This window comes from Condylura cristata, unplaced genomic scaffold (assembly GCF_000260355.1).
Source record: "Condylura cristata isolate star-nosed mole 26May11 unplaced genomic scaffold, ConCri1.0 scaffold00011, whole genome shotgun sequence".
In the NCBI taxonomy this organism is placed as follows: Eukaryota; Metazoa; Chordata; class Mammalia; order Eulipotyphla; family Talpidae; genus Condylura; species Condylura cristata.
In genome coordinates this window covers 33,926,686-33,940,709 of record NW_004567112.1, presented here as the reverse complement: position 1 = coordinate 33,940,709, position 14,024 = coordinate 33,926,686, and the positions used below count along the sequence as shown (strand labels likewise).

Sequence of the window (14,024 nt, the reverse complement as noted above, 5' to 3'; positions counted from 1 at the left end):
GATGAGTGGGTCAAGGTTCAGTGTGCTGTGAAGTCATTCCAGAAGAGTTGAGAGACACTACTCAGCATCAGTCACATCATGACACTTTTTTGAGAGATGCACAAAAGTGATAAAGAGATAACACTGAGTTACACAGAGATTTACTGACTTGGCAACACGAAGAATATCATTTGCAAAAACTATCAAGATACACATTTCCCCTACACAGGCACAGGCGAATGTTGGCAACAAGATGAACAAACGGCAATCCCAGAAACAGCTACTTCCAATAGCCAGGACTCTCAGTTTTCCTGCAAATAATATTCTTCACTTTGCCAACACAGGATAGAAAAATGTATATCTATATACATATTGTGAACGGCTACAGCCATGTTCTACATGTGGCCACCAAATCTACCATTTTATTCTTCCTTTGGTTGATTTGGATTTTCAAAATAGCTTCACATTTGATCAGATTGACTTAGTGAGTAATCTGATCTGGTGGTTAAAGTAACAAAACATTGGATCGACTTGCTTCCAATCCAGTGTTTTTTTGGTCATAGAGACACATATTGTACATTTGGAAGTCTGGCTTTATTAAGTCATTCATCCAGATAATGGAAACTCCCTAAATGATGATAGCAGGAATCTTCGAGATCTGCCCTGCACTCTGCTCTGTTATTAAGGAACACGTTGGAGGAGACTGCATGCCACATTTCTGCAGAAGGACTCATTTACTCTAGCTAGGAACAAACCAGGGATGTCATTTTAGAGGACAAAAGCCTAAGCATTGCTTAATGAGCTCCCTTTCTCACAAAACTATCGATAAGAACTGGGGAGCAAAAATCATCCCCATTTTATCTATAATACATACAGTATTCCATCAACAAAATTCCTTGTTAGTGCAATGCTCCCTTCTTTCAGCATGAACTCATATATTGACTGGGGTGTTATCTATTTCAACCAGACCCAGTCCCTCATCAGTCTGATTTGTACATAATTAAGTGCAAAATAAATAAATAAAGAGAGCCCCTGCCTCTGAGCCCTGCTCTCCTGGCTAATTTACATGAAGCTGATATTCTGCCACCTGGATTTCAGTTGCACCGGGAAAAGCACATATGGTACACAATAGGCTGCTTGTAATTTGGCCATCAAGAGAACTGGTATCTCCCATCACAGCTCTGTCCCTTGCCTGCTGCAAAGAAGACCAGAGTCTACCTGCTTTTGCTCACAGAGGGCAAAAAGGAGCTTTGAGGACAGGGTCTGTTCCTAGTTTTATGCTTAGAGAGTGCAAAGTACAAGTTGGCATGAGTGTTTCCTCCCTTCTCCTCATGAAACACTCATTGAATGTCCATGGGGCTCTGGAGGCCAAGTGTATTGAGGTCGGAAGTGGCGGTGTCTGGGAAAGCAAGCCCTGAAATGTGCCCTAGAGACTCAGAGGGGTTGCATCAGGACTTCTCCAAGCAAATGAAGAACATTTAAGAGTGAAAAAGAGGACCCCGTGTTCCCGAGTTGCATTCTCACCATCACCAGTGTCAGCCGACCCCTGAGTCATAGCAAACTTACCGGCTCTCCCGGTTGGCAGACTTGTATTCAATGGCTATCATTAGGAGCTTGAGCTTCACAAAACACAGCCTGCAATGAGATGGAGAAAGCTTCCAGTCAGTGCCTCTGAATGGCCAGAGCCACACAACAAACACTGTTACAACCACTCCATCTCCTAATGCAACTATTATCCCAGGGACCTTCCTTCCATAGTAACTGTGCCAAGGGGTTGGGGGGGGGGGGCTGGGGGTGGGGGGGGCAACACCTCCTGTCTTCCCCATCAAACCTGATTATTTGCAAGTGATAAGGTGCTGAATGTTCAAAGTGCAAATTGTACTCCGGTCTGGATGTCTAGACACAGATCCCAAGCAGGGATTTGTGCTGGGGGATTTATGCTGGGCCAGATTCATTAGTTACTCAGTTGGGTAGTAAAATGTTAACTGCAGGGGGAGGGAGGTATTTGGAGCAGCTGGACCTGTTATTTGGACTCCATCTCGGTCTTTTGTACAAATGGCTCAGATTGTTGTTCTGAGCAGACCCCTGTGTGCTCAGAATGATGCTAATAATCTTTAGCCTCTGTGTAAGTGCCCAGCACGTGACAAGGCACCTTCGTGGCTGACTCCAACCAGGCTATCTCACCTCATGTGCCCAGCGCTCTCAGCCAGGCTGCTTGGAGGCTGACAACTCCAGCCTCTGCAATGCTCCTGCAGCAGTTACTCCCCAAGGTTTCTCCTCTCCTACTGACCCATGCTCCCAGGCCCACAGCAAACCTCACCTCCTTTAGGTCTTCCCCAAGGCTCCCCAGCTACTGCCACCCTTTGATTTCTCAGATCTTCTCTTCCACCTTCTCTGTCGCCACATCACTTAGCTTTTAGTCAATTTTATACTAGCTGTGCTTGCTCCCAATGGTTTCATGAGTCTCTAAACGTTGTCTCCTCTACCGGGATATTTGGAATGCCCCATACTTCTATCTTTGCAACCACTTATGCAGAGAAACTCAGTCAACAATATGATTTCTCCATAGTCTCAGAAAACGATCAACGGTTCAGTGAAATATTTATGCATAAAAATGTTTACCTACTAAGAGCACTGTTTGTACAAAGTGAACATATTAAAAGCCATCTATTGATGAATGTCCTATAATACAGCAATGACTAAATAAAGTCTGGGACAACATGGGATTAGCATTTAAAATGACTTTGTGAAGAACAGTTTAAAGCAGAAGATCAACAAATAACATTATGCAAACATAAACATGTAAATGAGATGATTACAATTAGGTGAAAATATACATATATGTTCATACAAACAAGAACTCACAAAGGAAAGAATTATATGCAATGAGCACAAAGGAAAGACTTATCTGCAATGAACACCGTCACTTAAATTTTAAGAACTTCTTGAAAAAAAGTTGACTGATAGATGGAGGGAAGAGCTGGTGGTTATTTAGCTTCTGCACTGCAAGGGGAAGCAGGTGCTGAGTCACAGTGGAGGGCCTTCCTAAGGGCTCCCCTCAACCACATGATATATCTAGGAGGGTGATATCACCCCAGTTATTCAGACTTCTATGGAAATCTTTATATTATAGGTGAGGTATGTAAGGTACAGAAAGCCCATGTAACTGCCCTACTGCCTGGAAGGACATCTTCAGCCACTATTTTCTACTGGGGATAAGCAAATATACAAGTATAACTTTCCAAGTGATGGAAAGTAAAATGTAGAAAATATAACACCTAAGAGTACAGAGTAAGCAGTGTGCCATCTATGTGGGTCTCAGAGAACTGTTCTGAGGTGGTGACACTAAAGCACAAAGCATGGAGTAGGAGGAGCCTTCTCGGAAGAGGACAAGTGCAGAGTCCTAAGACAGGAAGGACCATTTGCAGGGCAGCAGTAAGGCCAGCGAGGCTGAAGCTCAGGGAGCAATGCCGAGAGAGATGGTCATCAGTTCAGGAAAGAGCAGGACAGGGAAGAATTTGATGGGCATGGCAAGGAGTCTTCGGTCTATTTCAAGCAGAATAGGAAGCTTTTGGTTGGTCTTAAATAGCCACAGCTAACCAGATGTGCTGGACATGTGGATGAGTGGCTTGCAGGTGAGGAGCTAGGAAAGATCTCATTCTACCTGATGGGAATGAGACCAAATGCACGCTCCTACATGTGGGCCTTGGTCCCCAAGTACTGCTGTCAACGGACAGACAGATTTCCATCCATGCATATTTGGGCTCTCCTGGTGATTTGCAGGTTTTCTGATTCCTGCCAACAGACACTAATGACTTGGACTTTGTGCTGATTATGCAGTTTGCTGAAACACCAACCCATGTATCCAACTACAGCTGGAGAAATGCTCTTCTTAATTTATATCCCATAGAGCACTGCTAGCATGCACCCTTTATGGGGCTATTACTGCTGTACTTAAATTGTTTAAAATATCAGATAGCTTATGCAATGTTTGTTGAACCAAATTACCAGATTAAGTAACCACTTTCTAATGTAAATAGCAGTTAACTGCCAAAAACTCAAGGAGAAGGCTGACCTTAAGTTAGCCTGGATCATGAAAAGGCCAATTTGCTGATATTCCATGAGCAATGATTTGGGACTCTGGTGTTTCACAGAATCAAGGATCTTAATTGCTTAGAAGGATCTGATCCTACTGGTGAGAAGAGAACTGGATCACAGTAATAAATTATGTCTTCCTAGCTCCTGCAATACCATTTACCAACTAGATATAAGAAAGGAGTTTTCTAATGCAGGAAAATTGATTAAATCTAAGTGGCCTTGTGTACATTCCTTACCTAGCAGGGGGCAGAATAACAGATCTCTGGGTTTTCTTTTACAACTTTCAAATGGATATGTACGTGAACTCTAAGCTGCCTTACACAAACCCCTTTTAAGAAACTCTTTCACTCAAAACAAGACTTTTGCTTGCTGGCCAAAGGGATAGAGAGGAGAGGTACCGAATGATGAAAACAAAGTGATTCTCTGCCAACAGTGTCACATCATAAACTTACAGACTCGGGAACTTCAAGACTGGCTAGTACTGCCCAGAAGAAAATGTGAGGCCCAAAGTGGTTGGAAAGTGACCAGCTCAATGTCAAACATCAAATATGTAAAAAAGCCAAAGGCAGAATCAAGCAACTTGTTCAAGGTTAAGGCAGATTTTGGGTAGGAATATGCTGAAAGTGGAAATCAGGTCTCAGGGCAGTGTGATTAGCAGATGCTTCTCATAAAAGCAGAGGAGGGCGATGTGGCCACAAGTCCAATATGCAGACATACTGTTGGGTAAGTGCAGTGCTTTTTAAAAAAAAAAATGGAATTAGAGAATGATAAGCTAATTTGGCAAAAATTAGCTTTACAGCTTTCCTTGAAAAATCAGATATGGCCACAGTAGAGGCACACTTTCTTTATGGCTAAAAGACTCTGGAGCTTTGAAGTACTTACCCTTCTGAATGGGGGTCATGATTTTCACTGTGCCACAGTCCCCACCACTCCCTATTACTCAGACTTGTCACTCTTCATTGCTATCTGCCCTCCCCCTCAAGATATCTAAGTTTTTGATAGCTGCTTTAAGAAGCATTCTCTGGGTGTCTGAAAAATACAAATCATGAGTAATTTATAATTTACACAGGAAACAGAACTATAATTTAATGCAGTGTCTCCTTGTGTTTAAATCATGGTTTTTCTTAGATTATTGCATTGAGAGTTGGCCAATACTAGGTTGCACCTAGTGGGGGTTGCTGTGGCTAAGAATAAGCAGAGGACAGGGTACACTAGGCATGCGCCTCAGTTGTACGCTCATCACTCAGCCCCTGAGACTGAGCTTCTTCAGAGCAAGATCCATGTTTTGTACAGTGCAAAAAAGGAAGTTTTCAATAAGGGCTGATTAAATATATGCATGAATAAACAGGGGGCAGAATCTCATGAGTTCTGATATGATACAGAAAAGATACACTGATAAACTAAGAGCAGAGAAGGGATGGAAACAAGTGTCGAATCACCAAAGTGCTTCTGCAAATCACCAAACAAAGTGCTTCCGGCAATTACATTGCCAGTAGCAATAATAATTACAGGGGTAGCAGAAAGATTGTGTAGAAGGAAATAGTAACCCTGATAGGCTCTCAGTCCACAGATCAAGCTGTAAATACCATTCTAAGGTATAGACTGCAATCTGTCTGTGGGACCCTCTACAGATCCTGTTACAAGGGATTCATTCCCAAGAATAAGCCTCAAAACAGCCTAGAATTAATACCCCAGGTTAAATATTTACTTGCATCATTAGACACCACTTTGTAAAGCATAATGGGCTTTGCTCATCCAGCCTTTCTAGTCATTTTTATGATTTTACTCAGTCTATGAATCTCAGTATCTACAAGACTTGGGTGGGATTGGAAAGGATGCTAGGGTGAGGTAGAGGATAGGAGGAAGCAAGAAAGTCTTCCATTGTGATACATGAGGAAAAACCAGCCATAAGTTATCAAGAATTCAATTCTTGGTTTCTAAAATAAAATGCCCCGGTATGCTCAATGCAGGAAGTTGTTGCCGGTTGCAAAAATAATTACAGGGGACTAGAAATGACTTTTTTCCAGGGAAAAAAAATCACTTGTCACAAAAAGGTCTTAAACCAGCAATCTGCAATAAAACTGTTGCAATAACAAGTTAGATTGCTTTCTTGATAATTATTAAGTAGAGGTCTACCAAATTTGACAACGACATTATACAATGCCTTTTTTTTTTTTTTTACTGCCAACATCATCTGTTAACTACAGTAGTTTCAACCCAGATGTTCCTGAACAAAGGCTCTTAAGAATTAGAGTCCAACTGTTTCTACCTACCCAGAGGGAAATAAATTGTTCTTGCCATTAAATTAGCCCCTTGACTAGAAAGATTGCTTGCTGGTGTGAATTAAGCATAGAAACCTGTCATAGAGTTTGCACCTTCTATAATATGCTCAGGAAGAGTATGAAAAGATGTGGTTTGGGGCGGCTGAAGATGACTCACCCCAGGTGAGGTGGGTGTGCACAGAAGAGGCAACCTTTATTGTGCTCTCTAAACCCAGCTCTATCCTAGCACCAACCCCCTAGGAATATCAAGCTGACTCCTAATCAGAGTATATGTGGATGTAAATACTGCATATTGGAAACCAGATCTTAAAGGTCTAGGGGTAGAATGAAAAAGACTCTCATTTAGAGCTTTGGTTTAAAATGATAGGCTCTTGAAGTGGAAACATCTAGTTAAAGCAAATTTGGAACAGCAGGAGTTGTAAGACTCAGCACCAAGAAAACAGAAGTGATTTAAAACGTTCATGAAGATGCTGTGCAGATTCCATTTCTCAAAAGCTTTGACGGTTCAGGAGTATGAAGGTTTCTGAACAACCCCAACCTTACACACACACACACACACACACACACACACACATCTCCATGAGCTATGTAACATTTGAATTTAAAAATAACTATACTCTTTGATAGGAGCAATTAGCATTGCCTAAAATGTGAATAATTGCATTTTAGGAAGTTATGCTGTTATTATTATTACTAATCTGTACATACAATGAAAGGAAAAACTGTGTTTACTCTGTATACCCAATATGAAGTCAAGTCCCTGGCATTCATTCCTTTTCTAACTAGACTGCCTTCCTGACCCTGCTTGTAGAGAATTCTAGATCCACCACTGCCTCCGTAACCTTCCATTAAAGGCTTAATAGATTTCATGGTCACTGATTTATTCACGAGCATGTAGAGGGTTATTGGTCACCTTCTGGGTCCCTGTAGTAGAAATAATTATAAATACCGTGTTCCTATCTGTACTAATATATGTCCAGTTCCAATTACAATACCCCCAAAATAAACGGATGGATGGGACCAATTCTTTGAGAATTTATTATTATTTTTTTAATTTGAGGTTTGAGTCTCTCCTTAATTCTCATAAAATGTGCATTCATGCAGAATGGCTGAATAAATCTATCATATAACAATAAGGGCGTGCTTGTTTCTTTCTGCCCCATCTTGAAATTTAAATACCTTTCCCTAAAACCTAATGATTTCACAGAAGTCATGTTAAATTAGCTTTAGTTTTCACAGCAAAAAAAAGCCTGGCTTTCTCTGGCTGGTTTTAAATATTAAGTTCCCCTCCAGTGGTTTCACTGGAATGATGTGTCTGTGCAAAACAACACAGAAGGAGAGCATGGTTTTCTGAAATGCAGGGGTCCTCCATCCAGGTGGATGAGGAATATCCCTCCCCACATTCTTGGACCAGCACTAAAGCAGCATGCTTACACCTGGATTTGAGGGTCAAACCCTGCCCTTTAGCACAGGGAGGATCTGATCTTTCCCCAAGAGTTACCCAGGCATTAAATACTCCACGTCAAATCTGAATTTTAACTGTTCCATCAGCTGCAGGGGGACAGAGAGACACACTGTATTTTAAATACATCTTTTGTCCTAATCCCCTCTGAGCTGTAAAACCTGATACAATTAAGCTTTTATATTTTGCAAGTGATGAATGACTGACTTAATGTGCTCACTGTGAGTTGCAGACGTTGGCATGCAGTGTTCCGGTGGCCCAGCCTCAACCTGGGGCTTTCTCCTCCCCTCCCTCTCTCTTCTCCCTCTGCCCTGACTTTCGGGGGGGGGGGGCAGTGTACAGCTTCAAGTTTGCAAGTCTCATGATAAAAACATCATATGTCAAAAGGGGAAGCCAATGTGCTCTCCTTGGAAACTCTCAAAGAAACCTGGGTATTCAGAGAGTTCTGTGTGGTACCATGTGACTCCCTGACTCTTGATTTCTTTTTATCACTTAGAATTATCTCATCCCTCGGATCCCTTAACTCAATCCAACCTCAGTGACATTTCTTCCAGGAAGCCTCCCTTGGATACCCCAGCCTCAAGAGACTCTCTCCCTGTCACTCGCAGAATCTGTCTCCAAAGGTGTTCGTCCACCAGGCACTGTACAACTGTTCAGCTATCCTTGAGGGTGGTTGTCTTAGCCAGAGAGCACACTCTCAGAAGGCAACTACTGACAGACAATGCTTTCCTTGGTATTTACAGGTATCATTATCCATCTTTTCACATGCATATATCAGATCACATCTAACTACAGGTCCCTCCAGAGAAGGTATCTTGCCTGGCACAATGGCACGAACAACCTAACTTAAAAAATATTTAGTTGATTAACTGGCTGGTGACTGGTGGCAGACTTTTCTAAAGAGCAGAAATAAATATAATCTGGAAGTAACTGGATGTACTTTTTTCCCACTGGGTGCATGTATTATATTGTGTGCAGCAGGGCAGAGGGGTGTTGGGAGGAGAACTAGGAGCAAACAGGCGTAAGCCTGAGGCCAAGGCCAGGTATCTGGGAGTGATCAAATATCTTACCCCAAATCAAATCCAACAAACAGGTCCACCTAGGGTTTGACCATGGGCCTTTTCAACTGCACAGCTCATAACCCTATTACAGGTGCTATCCTAAGCCAGGACCCTCTAGCAGCAAACATGACTTAGATCCCTGCCCACCCTTCCTGAAGGTTTGGCACTGGCCATCTGCACCCTCCACAGTCACCTACTGAGGAAGGTGGAGAGGTGAGGAAAAGGGAACTAATGGGCTCTTGGTGTGCAGAGATCAAAGAAGGCACCACCCTCTCCTTCAAGTCCTAAGGTGCCTAAGTCACAATGCTACAGATACACAGATCCAGGGGTGAGATAGTTATTCAAAACCAACTGATGCTGATGATTCTTTAAAAAAAAAAAAGATATTTTTATGCACACAAAAAATAGGGTACAGGCGAGGTGGGGAGTGAGAGTATTCACCAGAGGCAGAGTGGGGAGCAGAACAAGCAGATGAACTGAAATACCGCGGGGAGCAACATGCCATGTGGGTCACCTCCCAGGCTGGGGATCAACTCACACCTGGCTTGCAGTGTTGTGCTTTAACCTGCTGTGCCACCAGGGAGGGCCCTGGCATCACATTTTAAATCAAAATCACCTGACTTGTTGGTAAAAACTGCAGATTTTCAGGTCTTCCCCAGAAGTTAAAATGTGAAGATGGTGCCTAGAAATGTCTCCACCTAATCAGCTCCACAGGAGATGCTTAATTAGCCAGCTGACAGCTACTCCAATGGCTCCGAGAGCTGACGACCCCTGATGATCAGGCAGGATCCTGATTCTCTAACTGGGCACTAGGTGGCCTTGCAAGGGCACCGATGCGCACTGAGCCTCAGTGTCCTGGCTTAGAACCTGAGGACAGCGGTATCAGTATGCACAACATGGGGTTGTTGTCAATATTAAATAAGCAAACTTAAATGAAGCATTTAAGAATGGTTTTGCATTTTGTCTCAGTTAGCTACTGTTGGAGGGGGTGAAGCCGCATCTTGGGGTCACATGCATGGTGCAGCCAAAAGCTGGTGTAGAGATGCCAAAGTCTCAGAGCCCGTATCTCTCTTCTTGAAATATTTTAAAAGCTGCCGGTTGTCCCTCTTCTCCTTCCTATTCTCTTGAGAAACCAGCTCAGAGTTCACCCATTTATCCCTCCCCTTTATCTCTTCATGGGTGACTCTCCCAGCTTTTGAGAAAATTCTGTGAGGTGATCCTGCCCTGCAAAGGGGCATCCTGCCAGCCTAAGGGATGAGCAAATATATGTCTTTTCGTGCTTTTAGACATTATTGGCTGCATATTGTTTTAATGTTGTGCATAATTACAGAAACTGCTCTGGAAATCTGTATTTTTTATCTGTGCTTTATTATACCCAGAATATTCCCAATTCTTTTTCTTCTGCGTGAACCAGCTTAAAATATATTTTAGCGTCCTTTATGTCATCTTGAAATTGAATAGCCAATTCTTACTGTAATGAAAATACTTATGCACCAGCCCTGTGATATACAACACTACACTCTAATTACGGCTGTGCTTTAATTAACCTGAATTGAAGAGTGTTATCATTAAACTGCTGGTAACTTTGAGTTATGGCTTTTCTTTAATTTAAAGTAGAAAACACAGATAATTAAGCCTCCAGATAATCAAATGCTTGAGGAGAGCTTCAATGTTTTGGGATGTTCCTAAATCTCATTAAATGTCCTTTCTTTATTGATTATTTCTACCTCTGCTGTATCATTGTGTTAAACGAATAATAGCACTCAGTTGAACACATTCTCACTCACTTCAGAAGTTTGTGGCTGTTAGTGTCATTTTGTATTCCAGAAACTACTAAACAAATACTGAATTCTTGGACAACGAGGTGCCTGAGGGACTTTCTCCTCCTTGGGACATGTTCTAAACATGAAAGTCAATTGGCAGCCGCTAGTGCCTAACTTTGAGCTGCCTCCAATAAGCCAGGTTGACAGCCACACATCTAGGGGCCGCGCCTAACGATGGAATTGAAGCACTAACCTCGTCTGGTTTAGGGACATCAAGGAGAGGAGGACTACATTAATCTCTTCCATGGAGCAAACCAGAGCCAGTTAGCTCTTGGTAGAAATGGAAGGCTTCTGAGATTTTCAAGAGAGGCCCAAATCTAGCTTTTAGATACTATTGCCTATTCTGAAATACTGGTGAGTAACATTTAAAACACCAAATGCTATGTGAGGCAAATATGGGAGCTGAATTTATCCCATGGGTGTGGCTAACTCCACAGGACATCAAGTGCACCTGTCCACCCTGGCTAACATTGTTCATGGGTGAGCACACGCCCCAGTGAGGCCAACAAACAAGTCAGCAGAGCACAGTGCACTCTGTCCCGCAAATAGCTGCAGCCCACTACTTTGTTTCAAGTAGAAGCTACAAGAAGCTCCAGGCCTGGTACAAACATGCACCCCATTCCCTGTGTTCCCTGTACGTACAGACCCTGTATATACCCATAGGTGATCCTAATAAACAGACTCTGGACTCCAGACCCCGAGCTCCTGCTTCGTTCTCTCGTGTCTCCGAGTCTCCTACGTTCAGGTGAACGTAGCGGTCAGCGCACCCTTCAGTGGGTTAGCAACACATGGAGGTATTCCCATTGCAGCTTTGGGGGGTGGGCAGTCCTAACCCTCCAGTTAACACCCTGAAAACAAAGGGACTTGATTCCCAGGAGCAGAGTCAGGGAAGCAGGAGAGGAGCAGAGAACCTGAGAGAGTTCAGGGTTCCTCTGGGACTCTAATGTCAGAAGACCAGGGAAGCAGCTGAGGAAGCAGCTTCACCTCTCCCGTTATTGTCCCCAGTGCCGTAGATGTCTCCGGGCCTTGGGGGCTCAGCTGTGTGCTCAGCACCCTCCACTAGATATAGGAGACTTCAATTGTCCCTTAGTTCCTGTGTTCAGCCCTATCTTCCCCCACAGCCTTTTGTTCCAGGCAGACCAAGCTCCAAGGTGGAGAAAATTCCCAGGGCAGCCTTTTCTGTGTACCAGGGCCCAATAGCTCTAAATGGCAAACTTCTTTCTGTGACACAAATTGCCCTCAAAGGGAGGAACACATGGTAGCTACCACAGGACAACCATTTTCAGAAGACAACTCCTTCTGAACCAATTACCTATTCACTTTTCCACTTCATTTGGCCTTTAAACTTTCACTTTGAGACAGGGTAAGAAATTGCAATAAACAGCTAAACCATTTTCCATTGCTTAGGTCTGGGGTCCAGGGACAGAGAGCACGCACCTGCTGACAGGCGTCCCCAGGTAGACACCAAGCTACTATGTGCCCGTCCCTTCTCCACTGTGCTTGGAACAGGACATGATGAGCCATCGGAACCTAAGGACTCTCCTCCCCCAACCTCCCCTTCCAGAGGAGGGGCTGGGCTTGTAGACAGACAGTGCTGGGGAACAGCTTCTCTTTCTCATTTCAGTGAGTCCCCAAACATTTGTTAGTGAGACTAAGATTATCAAATCCTTTGCAAAGATTATCAAATCCTTTGCAAAGGGGTCAATGGACCTGATTTAATGTTTCAGCATTTCCAGTAGCTCATGTTTTCAAAGGGGACAAAGCCCCTGGTTGACTTCAAACCCAACCTCTGAGCTTCTAAGTGGGGAATATGACATACAGTCAAGGTGTCTCAGAGTCTCAGATACCAAGAGCTCTGAGGTCACCTGTCTTAGGTGATCACCTGTTCTACCTCAAGGAGCCATGGCAGGCTCAGGTTACCCCCTGCTCAAAGCCATTCTGCTGAGCCCATATAATGAGAAACTACATCTTTTTATTGCTATGAAATACAAGTTGTCCATGTTAGGGGTTAAATTGCTAAGGACTTTTTCAGGGCCTCTTCCAGTACATTTGGTTCCATGTTTTGTATATAAATCATGCAAACACTTTGAACAGTGGCCTCTCTGATGTTTCTATGATCTGACTTAATTGAAAGGGAGATAAACATTCCTTTCATCAAGGGGCTGGCAAGATTTGCTTTTTGCTGTAGTAAAATCAGAAATGTAGATTTATGTCACCCTTCATATGTGTGTCTGCATCACAGGAACATAATTCAAGACATGCAGGAGATCTACAGCTCATAACTTGAGTACAAATAATGGCCCAAGCCTGAGATTCTTGGGACTGGAGAGAAAAGTAAGCCAGTAAGGTGGGAACCATGCCAAGTGCCCCATCTTCCAGTTCACCTCGCAAGGTAAGCGCAAGGGACATCCTTGTAATTGTAAAGTACCCCAGCTATGCTGGGAAGAATGGGGTGTCTTTTCCACAAAGGAAACATTAAATATCCCTGAGAACCAAAAAGCATAGGGCTAAGGGTCACTTACTCACAAACAGTAGGGAAGGACAGACCCACAAAGGCACTGGAGAGATATTCTGTGTACATTTCATTTGAGACGCCTTCCAAGTAGTATTTCTGCCAGGTGTCTTCCTCAATCTAAGGGAAATGAACACAGGAGAGAGGTTTAAGATATGGCAGTAGGTTGTAAAAATGAAACTTGAGTTACACCATCTGGCAAAGAAATAAATGCAGTGGTTAGGGGAGGGTGGCCTTCAGCAGCCAAGAATGACAACCACATCACCCTAAACTCGCCGATTGGAAATACCCTCTAATATACCACTTCTTTTTCAACCTGTATGATTTACAAGTGTGGAGACATGAGCATCCACCCACAATATAGGTGGCAAGAAAATTGATACATTTATAGAGAGCAATTTGGGGCTCTCAAATTTTATTGGTATCAATAAATTGTTATTTATGAAAAATAGATACTCTTTTACACTAAGTGTTCATAACAAAGGAACCAGGAGAAAAGCATACTAAAGCATATGACTAAGAATAACCTTTCTATGCATGGAATTTTGGAAATAGCCACAAATGGTACATTTATATGCATGGGTATACAAAGACACCATTAAAATCATAGTGAAATAGGAGAAAAAGGAACTCTCCTGCATTGCTGGTGGGAATGCAAACAAGTACAACCACTATGGAAAACTGTTTGGAGGTTCCTCAAACTGCTAAACATGGAGCTTCCCTATGACCCAGCAATCCCACTCCTAGGTATCTACCCAAAAGACACAAAAACACTGATTGAAAAAGATACTTGTACCCCCATGCTTA

At 43.0% G+C, this 14,024-nt stretch overlaps 1 protein-coding gene across 11 annotated transcripts in view; it reads right to left on the bottom strand.

Moving 5' to 3' along the window:
* The window catches only part of KCNMA1 (potassium channel, calcium activated large conductance subfamily M alpha, member 1), a 658,697-nt gene that overhangs the window by 133,054 nt on the left and 511,619 nt on the right, over window positions 1-14,024 (bottom strand). For all 11 annotated transcript variants that reach the window (XR_001145364.1, XM_004680710.2, XM_004680711.2 and 8 more), the window contains exons 15-16: window positions 13,228-13,337; window positions 1,546-1,614 (exon numbers count right to left, since the gene is read on the bottom strand). Coding sequence is in view for 10 of the 11 variants with exons in the window: in XM_004680710.2 (XP_004680767.1) it covers window positions 1,546-1,614; window positions 13,228-13,337 (179 nt within the window). In the remaining variant the exon portion in view is untranslated. The remainder of the gene's footprint in view (window positions 1-1,545; window positions 1,615-13,227; window positions 13,338-14,024) is intronic.